This window comes from the organism of the source record quoted next, unplaced genomic scaffold (assembly GCF_019419815.1).
Source record: "Pyrus x bretschneideri cultivar Hongxiangsu unplaced genomic scaffold, Pyrus_bretschneideri_v1 Contig5, whole genome shotgun sequence".
Classification (NCBI taxonomy): Eukaryota; Viridiplantae; Streptophyta; class Magnoliopsida; order Rosales; family Rosaceae; genus Pyrus; species Pyrus x bretschneideri.
In genome coordinates, this window is record NW_025999787.1 from 8,842,771 (window position 1) to 8,858,564 (window position 15,794).

Genomic DNA, 15,794 nt, shown 5'->3' on the forward strand with positions numbered 1-15,794 from the left:
TTGAGGAGTAGATAGAAATATAGCACCACACGTTGAAATGGTAACTTTCTCGTCACACTAGCTGCGAGGATATTCTTACGCTATCAGACATTTGCACCATACTTGTACCTAAGCAATGATCAATCCGACACCATACATGGCAAATCTAAGAAATAATCAACCCTTATGAGAAATTTAGATTTATAATCTGGCAACATAAGCGTCACAATACTTAATTTCTTCAAAACCTCACTCAAATAGTTTGTGATTTTAAGAGTTAATACGAAGATTTGATTGATACTAGACGTCATCAGTGATAGAATACTGATGTCATACAAGTTGCTCTCCAGCTTAAAAAAAAATTCAATATTAAAATCTACTGTGTTATAAATTCAAATTAAATAAACAGACATGCTTTTACACTACATATTTCTATTCCTGTATATCGATTGAGAATAGTAATGAGAAAAACAAATTCCCAGCAACAGCGTCTTAGTTCAGCACCAACCAACTCACAAGCATCCGCACTCCACTGGAAACGGGAAATATGAACAAGCTACATGAACTTCAAGCTCTTACACCATAAACGTCTATATCAAAATAGCCAGGTTCATTTGACGCATCCACGATGTTATGGTCGATCCTATTCTTCCTAATACTACTGCCATATTTCCCTTGTCGCAGCCAACTGAACGCGTAGATTTTGAACTTTTCTTATGGATGGTACCGAGAGAAAATTTACTGCAAGCCTTGAGCGCAGTGGTGCCGTTACAGGCATTGCAGACATAGCTCAGAAAGTTTTCGTAGTCCTACAACAGGAGAAGAATGTCATTTCCTGAAAATCCCGATGATAGAACGATAATCAAAATAACCATCAGTAGTGCAAATGAATAAAAACCACATATGCATAACCCAAACTTGGTGACAATCGTAATAGCATTGAGAAATATGATCATGAGAAAGGAACAAACCTCATAAAGTGGCTTTCCATCCACAACTACCCACGGCACATACTGATGCGGAGGCTGGAATGCACTGGTTTCAGCTGCATATTGTAGCTCAAGCTGCCAGAGAGTAATTCCGCTTGTATTTTGTTTCCCTTTTCATAAAAGTCACATAACAAACGAGGAAAAGAGAAGCGGAATTTGCACTGTCCTACTCAACAGAACACCAGAGGTTGTTCCAAAAATGACATGATCAAGAATCAGTGAAACGTCAAAAAGAAGTTTCAGCGTGATCCCTCCTACGCTTCACCTCTACCTAACGCTGTTTTTTTGTACATGCCTGAATAATTAATGAGCTGAATACAAGAAGCAGAGAAAACTAACCTCTTTACCATGCATGTCCACTGCCGTAGCATTCAGTAATAGGCTTTGAATCCAAGCCCAGTTTCTTGTAACATGACTCCCACTGGGGCTACTTGTGCTCATAAACCAAACTCTTGGCGCAATAAACGAAAGGAAAAGATCATTCCGCACAACAGTGACAGTGAACCAGAAGTTAGCAATTTAAGCTTAAATATTACTTTCTGTTAAGTCCAACATAACTCCATAAATGGCATCCAAATTAAGATACATTTCTGTAAAACCAACCGACAACCCTATATAGTACGAACACTCAATAATCCAAGTAGATTGAAATACATAACGAATCTACGAAAATTTCTACAAAGAATTCATTAGATAAATCTAAACGGTTTAACTTAACCCCATAAACACCCAATAAGCTCTTCCCTTCTCTTATAAGCACATGCAAGGTCCCTTATTTTTACGAAGTGGCGAATTTTCAAGGCTTACCAGTGCAGACCAGATCTCAGTTGCACAGGCTTCCACAGTGTTCAATAAACATTCAGATGGACCATGCTGCAACCATCAGAAATAACTAAGTCAATAAATTGAATTCGAATGCAAAGGAAAACCCAAGAAAACAGGATTGGATGAGAGGACCTGGCAAGTGAATGTGTCATTGCTTCTGAGCTTGGCATTACCCCAAGGAGAAAGCTTGAGATCAACAATGGAGATCAGCTCGTCTTTGAAGAGCTTGACAAGGTAATTCACAATGAAGTTGGCGCTGTAGGGGCTGTTAAGGAATCTCCTACATCAAAGGAGATCAGTTCGTCAACAACACAATCTGCTCCATCAACTGCACAAGTGGAATACAACCTGGACAGAAGGAATATTGCACGTGGCTGCAACATTCCTTGACAGCAGACTACCACATGGTACAGCTCATGTGCTCTGATGTGTTGCAGCCTGGACAGCAAGCACGCCACCTTTACAGCATTAGTTTATTGCATGTGTGTGTGTAAGATGTATATAAAACAACCTAGCTTATCAAAATGTAAATCAACAAAACATATCAATTCTATATGGTATCACGAGCCCAAAAACTCCAACGAGCAATTTTTTTGATCCCTCTCTTTCCTGTCTTCATCCATGGCCACTGACGCAACCAACCTTCTACCAGACCTCAACTCCACTACTCCCACCTTGATCACCATAAATGCTACAGCCCAATTACCTGTGAAACTCACACCCACCAATTACCCATCCTGGCGTGCTCAGTTCAACGCCCTTCTTTACGGCTACGACCTCATGGGTTATGTGGATGGTTCTCATCTCTGCCCATCAACCACTCAAACTGTGCTTCGCACCTTTTGGATTCGGCAAGATCAACTCCTCCTTCATGCGATTCTTGCTTCCGTCTCCCCGCACGTCATCTCCCTTATTGCCTCTGCCAAGACATCCAAGGAGGCTTGGGACAAGCTTCTTCATCTCTTTGCTAGCAAAGCACGTGCCCGTGTTCTTGGTCTAAAAGAACGCCTTACTCTCGTGCGTCGTGAGAACAAGCCTGTCTCTGAGTATCTACAAGAAGTCCGCATTATTGCAGACGAGCTTGCCATCATTGATGTCCCCCTCTCTGATGATGATCTCCTTCTCTACATTCTTAATGGTGTTGGCTCGGACTTCAAGGAAATTGTTGCGGTAGTTCGTTCCCGCGACACCTCAATCTCTTTTGAAAACCTGCATGACAAACTGGTTGAACATGAAGCTACTCTCAAGCGTGATGATACCATTGTTGTACCCCCAGTGATCACTGCCAATGTCACTCAGACATCTCGCTTCCACACCTCAAATCGTGGCTTCCGCTCTCACAACTCCAACTCCAACCGTGGGTCCTTTCTCTCTCGCAATCCTTCTCGTAGTTCCTTTGAGCACCCCCACACATCTTCATTTGCCACCAATTCTCGTGGTTCCTACAAGCCCATCCAACAATCCTTCACCGACAATGGTCGCCGCTCTACCAACATGAACAACACAGGTTATCGTGGTTTCTGTCAATGGTGTGGCACTCAAGGTCATAGTGCCAAACACTGCCCTCAACTCCAATCTGGACCTTCCAGTCCGCTTGTGGCCAATCCTACCACCCATGGCCGGTCCACCTCTTCTCCAACATGGTTGCTTGATTCTGGTGCCTCTCACCATGTTACCTCCAATGTCAACACTCTCTCTGGTACAGCCATATATGATGGTCCTGATGAAATAATTATTGGTAATGGTTCAGGTTTGGGTATCACACATGTCGGTTCAACCACTTTACACTCCTCATCCTCCCAATCTTTCAGCTTATCAAACGTTCTATGTGTTCCTTCTATGAAAAAAGACATTATTTCTATCTCTAAATTTAATAAACAAAATAATACCTCTATTGAACTTTTTCCTGATTTCTTCCATGTCAAGGATCTGAGCACGGGGGCGGTTCTTCTTCGAGGCCCGAATAAGGATGATGTGTACGAGTGGTCTCCTAAATCATTTCATCAACCACAAGCCATGGTGGGTGTGGTGGTCTCTCCCAACCTCTGGCATCGTCGTCTTGGTCACCCCAGCCATCAAACTCTCCAACAAGTCTTTCGTATGTCTTCCATTAATGTGTCTTCCAAGTTGTTCAAGTCTGTTTGTCATTCATGTCTATGTAATAAAAGCCATCGTCTCCCGTTTGGTACTTCGTCTCTCACCAGTCATGGTGTATTAGACCTCATTTATAGTGATGTTTGGGGCCCTGCTCCATACTCTTCAATTGATGGTTTTTCTTACTATGTTATCTTCGTTGATCATTTTACAAAATATATATGGCTCTACCCTCTCAAAAAGAAATCTGATGTGTTTTCCACTTTTGTCACCTTCAAAGCACTTGTTGAAAATTACTTCAAAAGAAAAATCACTAGGTTATACACTGATGGTGGGGGCGAATTTATCAAACTCCAACATTTTCTCTCATCCAATGGCATCACCCATCTTCTTACACCACCTCACACTCCTCAACACAATGGAGTCGCCGAACGACGACATCGTCATATTGTTGAAACTGGTCTCACACTTCTTCATCAAGCTTCTTTACCTCTCACCTATTGGTCTTATGCCTTTAAAACAGCTACCTATCTTATCAACCGTATGCTCACTCCGATTCTTAATAATCTCTCCCCATTCACTCAACTCTTTGATGAACAACCCAACTACTCCCGTCTTCATACATTTGGGTGCTTGTGTTTTCCTTGGTTACGTCCTTACAATTCCAATAAATTACTCCCTCGTTCCCGCCCATGTCTCTTCCTTGGTTACTCATCCAATCAAAGTGCGTTTCATTGTCTTGATCTTTCCTCCCACAAACTTTTTATATCTCGGCATGTTCAATTCGATGAGTCCACTTTTCCTCTTGCTAACCTCCCTTCCTCCACTCCCCATGTCACGGTTGATAACTCTCACACTTGGGTCTCCTCTCTTTCTCCAGTTACTCATGTTCCTGTCCACTTACCCACCAGGCCTGTTGAGTCGGTTGTTTCTTCTTCACTGCCACCACACGTCACAACATCATCATCATCAGAATCTGTCCCTGTCTCAGAACCGTCACCATCCGCTGCCCCGATCCCTATTGCTGCTGCTATCCCTTCTCTCTTATCGTCACCCAATCGCCAAGCATTGGTCCCTACCTCTACCGCACCTATATTCACCCCACCACATTCTTCAACCCAAACTGATCACGTCCAGCAACCTCCTCCCAACAACCCCGTTCGTACATACACTAGAAACCCTCATAGGACTGTTGTCACCTTTCCATCCTCTAACCCAACCTCCCCCAACCCCCCCGTACCTCATGTGCTCCCTGATCATTCCATGATCACCCGTGCCAAAGCCGGTATCCACAAACCCAATCCTCGGTATGCTATGACTGCTACTAAACATCCCATTCTCTCCTCAGTTGAACCGACATGTGTCTCTCAGGCTGTCAAGGATCCCCTTTGGCGACAAGCAATGTCCAATGAGTTCAATGCGTTAATTCGCAATGGTACATGGGAGCTCATTCCTTCCCTTCCCTCTCAAAATCTTATTGGTTGTAAGTGGGTGTTTCGTATCAAACGGCATCCTGATGGCACTATTGACAGGTATAAGGCACGCTTAGTTGCCAAGGGTTTTCATCAACGTCCTGGTGTTGATTTTTCAGATACTTTCAGTCCGGTGATCAAACTTACTACCATACGCATTGTTTTGCATCTTGCCGTGACTCATGAGTGGCCAATTCGTCAGTTGGACGTCAACAATGCTTTCCTTCATGGCACACTCCATGAAAATGTCTATATGGTCCAACCACCTGGTTTTGTTGACTCTAATCATCCATCTCATGTGTGTAAATTGAGGAAAGCCCTCTATGGCCTCAAACAGGCTCCCCGGGCATGGTACAAGGAATTACACTCATTTCTGCTCTCCCATGGCTTTGTCAATGCCATCTCTGATGCCTCACTCTTTCTCTTGAAAAATGGGACTGCTGTAATTTATTTTTTGGTTTATGTTGATGATCTTCTTATTACAGGAAACGATTCCTCACTTGTAGCAAAGTTCATTCACCTGTTGGCAACTCGGTTCTCCGTCAAAGACCTGGGCTCCCTACATTACTTTCTTTGTGTTGAAGTCCTTCCCACAGCCACTGGCCTATTTCACTCTCAGCACAAGTACATTCATGATCTTCTTGTCAATGCCAAGATGGATGGTGCAAAGGCTGTCAGTACGCCTCTCTCCACCACTCACTCACTCATGCTCCATGATGGCTCCTCCCCAACGGATCCCACTCCCTACCGTCGTCTTGTTGGTGGACTTCAATACCTCAGCCTTACACGCCCTGACATCTCCTTCACAGTCAATAAGCTCTCTCAATTCATGCATTCTCCTTCCGAGACTCACTGGCAGACGCTCAAGCGTCTTCTCCGCTACTTGAAGGGTACCCTTTCCTTTGGCCTTCATCTTTGTCGTCACCCCTCTCATCGTCTCTATGCCTTTTCCGATGCTGACTGGGCTGGTGATCGTGATGATCGCAAATCTACGACTGGCTATGTTGTCTATCTCGGTGGCAATCTCATCTCTTGGAGCTCCCGAAAACAGCGCTTTGTCTCTCGCTCCTCTACCGAAGCCGAATATCGGGCCATTGCTGCCACCACTGCTGAACTCATATGGATTCAGTCCTTACTGCGTGAACTTGGCATTTCTCTCCCCACAACACCGGCTGTTTCTTGTGATAACATTGGAGCCATGTTCTATTGTGCTAATCCTGTTCTCCATTCCCGTATGAAGCATATCGATATTGATTTTCAGTTTGTACGGGATTGTGTCACTCGTGATCTTCTTCAAGTTTCTTATGTCTCCACTACTGATCAGCTTGCAGACGCTCTAACCAAATCCTTGTCACGTCCACGTTTCCATCTCCTTCGTTCCAAGATCGGTGTCTCCGATGGTGCCACCGTCTTGCGGGGGCGTGTTAAGGAATCTCCTACATCAAAGGAGATCAGTTCGTCAACAACACAATCTGCTCCATCAACTGCACAAGTGGAATACAACCTGGACAGAAGGAATATTGCACGTGGCTGCAACATTCCTTGACAGTAGACTACCACATGGTACAGCTCATGTGCTCTGATGTGTTGCAGCCTGGACAGCAAGCACGCCACCTTTACAGCATTAGTTTATTGCATGTGTGTGTGTAAGATGTATATAAAACAACCTAGCTTATCAGAATGTAAATCAACAAAACATATCAATTCTATAGGGGCAAGGGGACTCATAATACAAAGCCAGCGAAACTTTACCAGAATCCAAGGGTGGAGTTCTGTCTGCAGAAGACGAAGGGGGTGTGAACACAACCAAGAAGAGGCAAGACGGAAGAGAAAAAGAAAGGGTTCTACGTTCGAGCCGAGAGGAAGCCATTGGACTAGGAAAGCTGAAAGAGAAAGGAAGAGCTTATTAGGTGTTTATGTGGTTGTCACTGAAGCGTTAATTACCCCTTTTAAAAAGTAATTTATGCATACGAAGGTAATTTGCTGGTAAGTATGAAATCAGTTAATTTTCAACAACCACGAGAGTTTCCATGGCAATAGTATTAAACATTACCAACAAACTACAAGTTGATACATATTCAAAAGTAATTTCTTCTCATAGAGCAAAAGAAATTATTTTCATACACACGTCAAACTGTAATTTGTGTGCATAAACGAATTCGATGAGCCAAGTATGATCAGATAAAGAGAGACCTGGCAAGTGATGGTGCTGTCGGATCCAATCCTGGCGTTGTCGAAGGGATAGAGCTTCAGATAGTTGATGAAGATGATTCCGATTTGAAGATGATTCCGACTGATAACTGTCGGGACACAGCGTTTCATAGTAGTGCTCCACTGTGACTTTGTTGCTGCTGCTTCTGCTCTCAGAATAAGTGACGGAAGTTGTAGAGAGCGAAACGGAGCAGAGAAGAAGGTGGTTAATGATGAAATTGAAGTTCCACCGTAAAATCAATTAGCAATACGAGGTGTAGTCCAAAATCATAAAAGCACATAGCAAACTTTGTCACTCACCGATGTGGGACAACTGTCAACACGCCCCCGCCTGTCAACACGTCCCCGCACGTGTGGCGGACAGCGTTTCATAGTAGTGCTCTACTATGACTTTGTTGCTGCTACTTCTGCTCTCGGAATAAGCGGCGGAAGTTGGAGAGAGCGAAACGGAGCAGAGGAAGAGGTGGTTAATGATGAAATTGAGGTTCTACCATAAAATCAATTAGCAATATGAGGAGTAGCCCAAGATCATATAAGCACATAGCAAATTTTGTCCCTCACCGATGTGGGACAACTGTCAACACGCTCCCGCCTGTCAACACGTCCTCGCACGTGTAGCGGATTTTCAAGCCTACACGTGGACAACAGCTGGGTGACGTGGAGCGCGTGTAGCCGTTTTGGCTTCACACGAGAACAACCCGCTCTGATACCATGATGAAATTGAGGTTCCACCATAAAACCAATTGGCAATATGAGGAGTAGCTCAATATCATATAAGCACATAGCAAACCTTGTCTCTCATCGATTTGGGACAACTGTCAACAGTTAAAAGGGGTCACACAAAAATGACAATTCAATGGAGTTGAAATACAATCATGCCTTGGAGACATCGCAAGTAATATAACCACAACCATTTAATACAAAGACATACTTAGATCCCTGATAAGTTTCGTGTTCCTGCAGTTTGCCCTCAACAATATCCTTGATAATATGACGATTCGCCGTTGACGGCATATTTAGAATCTTGATGTTTGGAATGTGAGAAATCTTGTGCCACTCCTCTCCACTGCCTTCTTTGCAACGTTCGGCAAGTTTCAGACACACAAAAATGGAAGGACTCTGCAGCGGTATTTTGCAGAGGAAGTCTGGCAGCGTTTCTGGCGCATAGCATTGCCCTATTTTTAAGGACAAAAGGCACGGCATGATTGTAATTTCAAAATCCACTTTGTTCCACCCTTTCACACCTTCCCAGTCCTTCCAGGACGACATATTGTTAAAGTAGAGTAGCTTCAGTTTCGGGAATAACATTGATGAGGATGCTTTGAACGGGGAAGATGTTTGATCATCTTCTTCTGCTCCCAAGAACTCACCACCAACCTTTCTTACACCCGACATCCCCTATACATACAGTGTTTCGAGGAACGGCAATCTCCCAAGGGGAGGCAATTCAAGGAATCGCAGCTTATTTAAAGACATCAACCAATTCGGCCAGGTGGAGCCAACGTACCCATAAATCACTAAAGATTCAAGATCATCGTGCGGTTGTAAGGCATTCATTCTTCTTACACTGCTTTGTCCAAGCTCGTCGCGCCCTTCACCAAAAGAAAGTACGAGATGAAAAAGTTGCTTCTTGTCCCGCAAATGTGCTTCACCAACTTGGCTCCCATCTTTCACCTTCTCCAATATTCTTACTGTGAGGCTGCCGTGGAGCTGGTTCAAGGTTCTCAAATCCCCAGCTTGAAATGCTTCGCCGTTGTCAATAGAAACTATAGGGCACACGTCTAGTGTGTGCAAATTTGTTAAGCTCCCGATCCCTTTCGGCAAGTACTCCAAACCGCTCAACCCCACGTACAGATGCTTTAAGCTTACCAACTTTCCCATGTCACCAGGCAATTTTTTAAGTGAATTGCATCTCCGAAGGTCTAACGTGTACAAATTGCATAAACCACAAATGGTGTCCGGTGATTTCACCAAATTTTGACTCCCAGACAAATCAATCTGTCTCAGATGTATTAATTCACCAATCTCCTCTAGGAGTTTTTTGATGGAACTCTGAGACAAATTTATTGTCCTAAGACATTTAAATTGTGAAATAGTGTACACCTTATCAACATTCAATTGAATTATTGTGAGCGTACGTAGAGTCTTGCAATAGTCAGAAGTGGTAGAATGTAAAGTTGGACTATCAACTACAGACGTTAAGGTCAAATGGCGAACCATACTACCCAATACCTCTATTTCATGATTAGCCCCCTCAGCCTCTGTAATCAAACATTCCTTCTTGGTGATAAATTTCACTAAGTCATGTAGAATATCATGCATCTTGCAATGCATTACTGTAGCAGTGTCATGGTCTTTCACAAAATCTTGAAAAAAAAAGACAGTGCAACCAAGTTATCAAAAATAGTTTGACCTAATTTTTCCTTATCTTTATTCTCTTTTGAATTAAGATAATCTTGTGCCATCCAAAGATTAATCAAGTTATCCCTAATAAACTCATAATCTTTTTGGGAAAATAGCACAATATAAAAGGCAACATCTATCTCTTGGGGCTAAATCATAATAACTTAGAAATAATGGTTGGAAAACTTCTTGCTCCACTTCTTTCCAATCCTATATTTTACTATTCAAAACGTCCAACCATTCCCTCCTTTTTCTCTTATCGCGCATCATACTACCTAAAGTCTTTGCATTAAGAGGCAAACCCTTGCACTTCTTTACCATTTCCTTACTAATATCTCCAAACACCGCACACTCTTCTACTTCCCTATTTGGAAATGCCATATGATTAAAAATTGATAGACAATTCTGTTCACTTAACTCTCCAAGATTAATCATGTGAGGAGTTGCTCTCATCATACTAGCAACACTTTGTTTTCGCATGGTAACCAATATTCTACTACCCTCAGTACCATTTTGCATCAATGAAAACTTTAACTTGTCCCACTTTTTGCGATCTTCAGTCCACACATCATCCAACACAAGAAGAAACCTTTTTTTCCCTAATGGATTTAGAAATGGATTGTAAGACACGATCCAACTCATTTGAACTTGGGGAGGCATCACCACTAATTGCTTTGGCGATCATTATCACATCAAAAGGTTCCGACACACAAACCCATATTCTCTCAAGCAAATGGGCTTTAACATTGACATCGTTATAGGCTAGTTGACCTAAAGTTGTCTTTCCCATACCTCCCATCCCTACACTAGGGATGATGAGGAGCCCCCTCCCTTTCTTCACTAGTATCACTCACCAACTTCCTTATCAATCTCTCTTTTTCCTTTTCTAGACCAAATATCTCAGATATATCGACAAAAGACCAAGTTTGCTGTTTTTGAATGACATTTTCAGTGAGTTGAAAATTATACATTTTTCTTTGCTAATACCTCTCATTAAGGTCCCTTATCTTCACAGCAATTTCACGACGGTTAAGTACCTCCCCGGCTTGGCCAAGACAAAAACAAGCGAAAATAGAGAAACATGCCTTTCTTTGAGGAGCAATATGAGTTACACCTTCTCTTTCTGGTTTCTCAACCTTTTCTCAGAATCTCAGTATTCCACTCATCCAGCACGTCCGCCATCTGGTACGATATTTCCTTCAGGTTGTCCAGCCAGTTTTGCACGTTGGCCTCCTTAATTTGCCTTTGCTTTGCATCCTCAAGCACAGATTCGATAGCTTCCAGGTTGCTAATGAACTCTTCAACTTCTTTCTTAGCGTTCAGAACGAGTTTCACCTTGTCCGCTACATATTGATAAGTTGTTGAAGCCAACTTTTCTAGTAGTGTGGAAACCAGCACATCAACCATTTTCAGGGTTCGAAACTTAGAAATTGATTGAGAGCGGAGAAGAAGAAGAAATCGGGAAGGGAAGTATGCGTGAAGAGGAAATGCAGGATGGTTCCCGTTTCCCTGTCGGCTTTATATGGTGACTTGTTACCATAAAGATTTTGCCTCTGATGCTACTGTTTAGTGTTTACTGTCAGTGGACGGAAGGGAATAACGAAAATTTTAGGAGCGAATGTGAATGCCTATCCAGCAAGCAACTTAATTTCTTTAGAGCCTAAACATTATTCTCAGAATCTGAATGTCTTCCTTGGGTGTAGACTTCCTACCGGAAATGAAACCTTTCGTTTGGGTGGCCGTTTGTTAAGACTATGAATCTAAATCATTGATCATGCTGATTCTTATCTAAAACTTCTGAGTAGATTCTGGCATGAAATAAAACCGTCTACAACTGGAGTTATAAACCCAGCAGCCGTTCATAAGATAATACAAAATACAAAAAATTTAGATTTGTATGTTCGTCAGAACATCCCTTAATAAATTTGGGATAAATTATCATAGCAAGGGCTGAAGTTGAACCTAAAGCGAAAGCATTTGTATCACCGCAGGGCTCTTCTACTGAATTGTCATATTTTTAGTGTCTGCAAAACTGGGGCAGCATAGGCAACGCGCTCAAACTCAATCATGTCTATCCAAAAACTTCTCTATCAGCACCGAAAATGCAGCAAAGCCGGCACAACCAACACAGGCCGCTTGTGGACCAGCTACAACAGGACAACATAAGGAGGTGTAAGAGTGATCTTAACATGCATGAAAACAAATTATGCAGATAGCAGGACTATAATGAGAATAACACCAACAATGCCGGTACTTGTCTGATTTACTCATTCTTTCACCAGTGTTATATCACATATATTTCAGGGAGGCTTACTCGATGACTGTGCTCCAACCCAAGTCAAGGCCAGGGCAAGGGAGTGTTCCATGAAAGGAAGTTACCAACATTCTACATAACTAGAGTCATGGGGTCTGGATTCCTGTTTTGACCTCATAAGGAGTGTTGAAGCTCTGATTTTAACTATGATACCAGATTAAGTAAGTAGGCATATGAAACCACTTAATATTTTAGGTTATCGCAATGTATCAATAAGTACAACAACGAATCAACCTATAATTACTTGATTCAAAATGAATCCTTGGACAAGAGAAGAAACCATGTCTGCTTCTGCAAATTAACGTCAATGATCAGCTCAATATCGACCTAGAACTAAGCACTAACCCCTTAGGCATATGGTTTTAGTTTCAAAAGTTTACGTTAGGATGTTTTGGAATTCTAATAACACCATTCATCAGCTATGCCAAGCATATTACTTATCTTCCCCACCCCTTGTCTCAATAAAAACAGTTCAAACCAGCAGCTCAAACGAACATATATTTTCAAACACTGTTAAACAAAAAGATGGACTTTCCAAAGGAGAAGATAGGGGACACAATAGTACAAATAGAATCATTATGGTGATAAGCCTCAAAGTGGAGTTGATAATGCTCATTATATAGACTACGTAAGGCCCTAGATTTACGGATTTCATTGAAAGTATTAGATCTCCATGTCAGTTTAAAGCCTTGTAAATCAATGATGAAAACATGTAAACTGATGGAAAATTGGTTACCTTTGGCTGAGAGTGCACCACCAGTTACACATCCAGCAACAACTGTATTTGTTGTGTCATGTTTAGCTCGTGCCTGAAAACAATAATCCAGAATTAGTCCCTACATCAAAGAAATTAAAACTCAATGGTCGCATAAAAATTAAGATCATGAATTTTGACATATCCCAAAATACCTTTTCAACAACACACTCAGCAGCTGAGAAAACAAATCCCATAACTGCAAATGCTTTTGCTGAACTCCAACTCCTCCGGCCCATCGACTTTGCTTGGTAAATGAATTGCTGTTTACCAGTCATTTCGTCTTGCATTAAAGGGGTGTCTAACGCTCCGAGAAGCAAACCCATCATCAACCCAAGCCCACCACCTATAAAATTCCCAAAGCTTATGATCAACATAATTAGATTTTCAGATCCTAAAAGCCTTGGAGAAGTACTGCTCACAAAGTACATCCGTTTACTATTAATTTCTATACACAAGTACAAGGAAAAACTCTAGTTGATAAACTTAAAAGCTCTCCTTGGTCATAGAAGCACTTCTTCAGGAAGCACTTCCAAGTGATTTTCTGGGCCAAAATCAAACTACAATGCCAATGTAAGCTTCTGGTAGAGTTTGCTATACTGAGCAAACCACAATACTCACTTTAAAATAAAGAAATTTAGACCTTTTTCAATACATTCAAACCCCAACAGTAACAAATTGGTGTGAACAACTAAATCTATCACATCCTTACTGATACACCACCCTTCTGCACATTCTGAAACCCACAAAAATATAATTCGAGACAACAGACAAACAAAAAGACAGTGTCTTTCCCACGTTTTCTCGGCAGCCAAACAGAGATACAGGAAAAAAAATAAACCCAACAGAAAAAAGGCAGAAACTTTCCCACATTTTCTCAGCAACCAAACAGAGAAAGACGAAAAAAGAATCTAAACCCATGTGAGAAAATCCAAAAATTAAGCCAAAGGAAAGAACTTTAGCCATACCCATAACTCCGCTAACAACGCTGCGTACGGCGCAGTTGTTCCAAATGTCTTGGCCGCGCATCTCCTCCACCGTGGGCAGCCGTATGGGCTCAATCGGTGGCTTCTCGACCTCTCTCGAGGCCGTAGGTTCGTTCTCCGGATTCGAGGCCATTGCTGTAAAGCTTGAATCGGCAGCCAAATCAGCAACAACCCATAAAATTCTCAATTGATCTGGGAGTCGGACAAGGTGAAAATTTTGGATCGGTTAAAAAGGGTGGGGTTTTGGGTTCGCCGCCATAGACGTTTTGAGAGAAGTCTGAAACTTATTCGTGCGTGAAAAGAAATTGTAACCTTGGAGACGGGGGATCGATTAATCTTAGTAAGAGCCGTGGGCAGCAATTTACCCGCGTGCGGTGCTTTGACTCTGTTTTGTGGTGCTTTGACTATGTTTTTCTTTGGTTTTGGAGTAATCCGACGGTCATGATCTTTTATTTCTTTGGTTGTGGAGTAATCCGACGGTGGTTCTTACTTCCATCTCCCAATGGTTATTTAGTTCAACGAAGTGCAAGGGGGCGTTTGTTTGCCCTTATTAAGTGAGATTGGATTGGACTAGACTAGCTGTTAGTTCAATACCGTGTTTGTTCTATGCTGGGATTAACATTAATGAGACTAAAGGGGACCCGCATGCACAAAACCCTTCACTAAGAGGTCTTAACGAGACCCTCCAATAACCATGGGACTGCTAAGACCTTCATTGCGTCTTCATCTTCTCACGTTCTCTCTCCTCGTCATCCTCCATCTCCTCTCTCTGCTCGGGTTGCCAACATCGTCAACACTCGCCAACCCAGAATTGCATTGTCTGCTTGTTTCGAATCTCTCAGAACCCAGAACCTATCGCATTCTCTCCCTTCTCTCGCCGTCGTTTGATTTACTCCGATTCGAATTGCAAAACCCAGACCCGAAAGCCGATAAACAGAGCCCAGATTCGCTGAAATTGTAACCAACATTCGAAACCCATATTCCATCGCAAATCCCAGACTCGAATTGCAAAACCAAATTCGTTAGAAGTTATGCACATCTTTCAATCACCAAACACAGCCAAGATCACACCACCAATCTTTCTCTCATTGCCCCATCTCACAATCACGAATAGGACCTCAAATTCGATCTTCAATCAGAGAACCCACGAGCTCCGTTTCCAATTCGACAGAACTCCGGTGATTTAAGGTTTTCAAATCGAATTTTTGGTCCTGCATATACAAGTGAGCTTGAAGGATTTGATTTTTCTGGGATTTAATTTTCCTTTCGAAGGATTACAATTACAACTATGGAGGGTTTGTAGAAGTTGATTGGGTTTTGGGTTGGGTGCTTTGCGTTCTTCATCTCCTTTTTTTTTTTTTTTTTAATTACCTTATTTGTTCTGTTCTTTAAATTTCAGAATATTTGATGGATTCTGTGAATTTGGTACACCAGACAAGGTGAGCAATTATTTGGAATTGGGGATTTTTAAAGGTGTTTGGTTGGTGAGAAAATTGAAAGAGAAAACAAAAGAAAATGGAATGGCAATTAGTAAGAACTGGGGAATTGCATGAAAGGAAATGAGATTTTGAAAGGTGTTTCGTTGGTTGATTTTTTGCAAATGGGATTCCATGAAAGCAACAAATGTTCAGGCCAAGCTTGCTGAAGGAAACAATCAAGAGACAGAGAGGATTGAGACGGATGCAGAAAAAAAAAAGGGAAGTGGTGAGGCAGAGAAGACAAAAGCATTCTAAAAAAAAGGGTTTCTAGAAGAAAAAAAGAGGTATA

At 42.1% G+C, this 15,794-nt stretch overlaps 2 protein-coding genes and 1 pseudogene across 2 annotated transcripts; all 3 read right to left on the minus strand.

The window, feature by feature from the left end:
- Positions 1-318: 318 nt before the first annotated feature.
- On the minus strand, positions 319-7,779 carry LOC103945351 (gamma-interferon-responsive lysosomal thiol protein-like). The gene is made up of 7 exons (XM_048569069.1): positions 7,553-7,779; positions 7,072-7,242; positions 1,926-2,055; positions 1,776-1,841; positions 1,308-1,451; positions 951-1,043; positions 319-788 (listed from the first exon to the last, which is right to left on the minus strand). The coding sequence occupies exons 2-7, from the start codon at positions 7,227-7,229 to the stop codon at positions 570-572; spliced, it is 810 nt and encodes a 269-aa protein (XP_048425026.1). The 5' UTR covers positions 7,230-7,242; positions 7,553-7,779; the 3' UTR covers positions 319-569.
- A 1,189-nt stretch (positions 7,780-8,968) lies between these two features.
- Positions 8,969-10,772, minus strand: LOC108867356 (annotated as a pseudogene).
- A 982-nt stretch (positions 10,773-11,754) lies between these two features.
- On the minus strand, positions 11,755-14,310 carry LOC103945368 (mitochondrial import inner membrane translocase subunit TIM22-4). Its single transcript, XM_009355928.3, has 4 exons — positions 14,010-14,310; positions 13,197-13,387; positions 13,024-13,096; positions 11,755-12,120 (listed from the first exon to the last, which is right to left on the minus strand). The coding sequence occupies exons 1-4, from the start codon at positions 14,158-14,160 to the stop codon at positions 12,035-12,037; spliced, it is 501 nt and encodes a 166-aa protein (XP_009354203.1). The 5' UTR covers positions 14,161-14,310; the 3' UTR covers positions 11,755-12,034.
- Between the last annotated feature and the right edge of the window lie 1,484 nt (positions 14,311-15,794).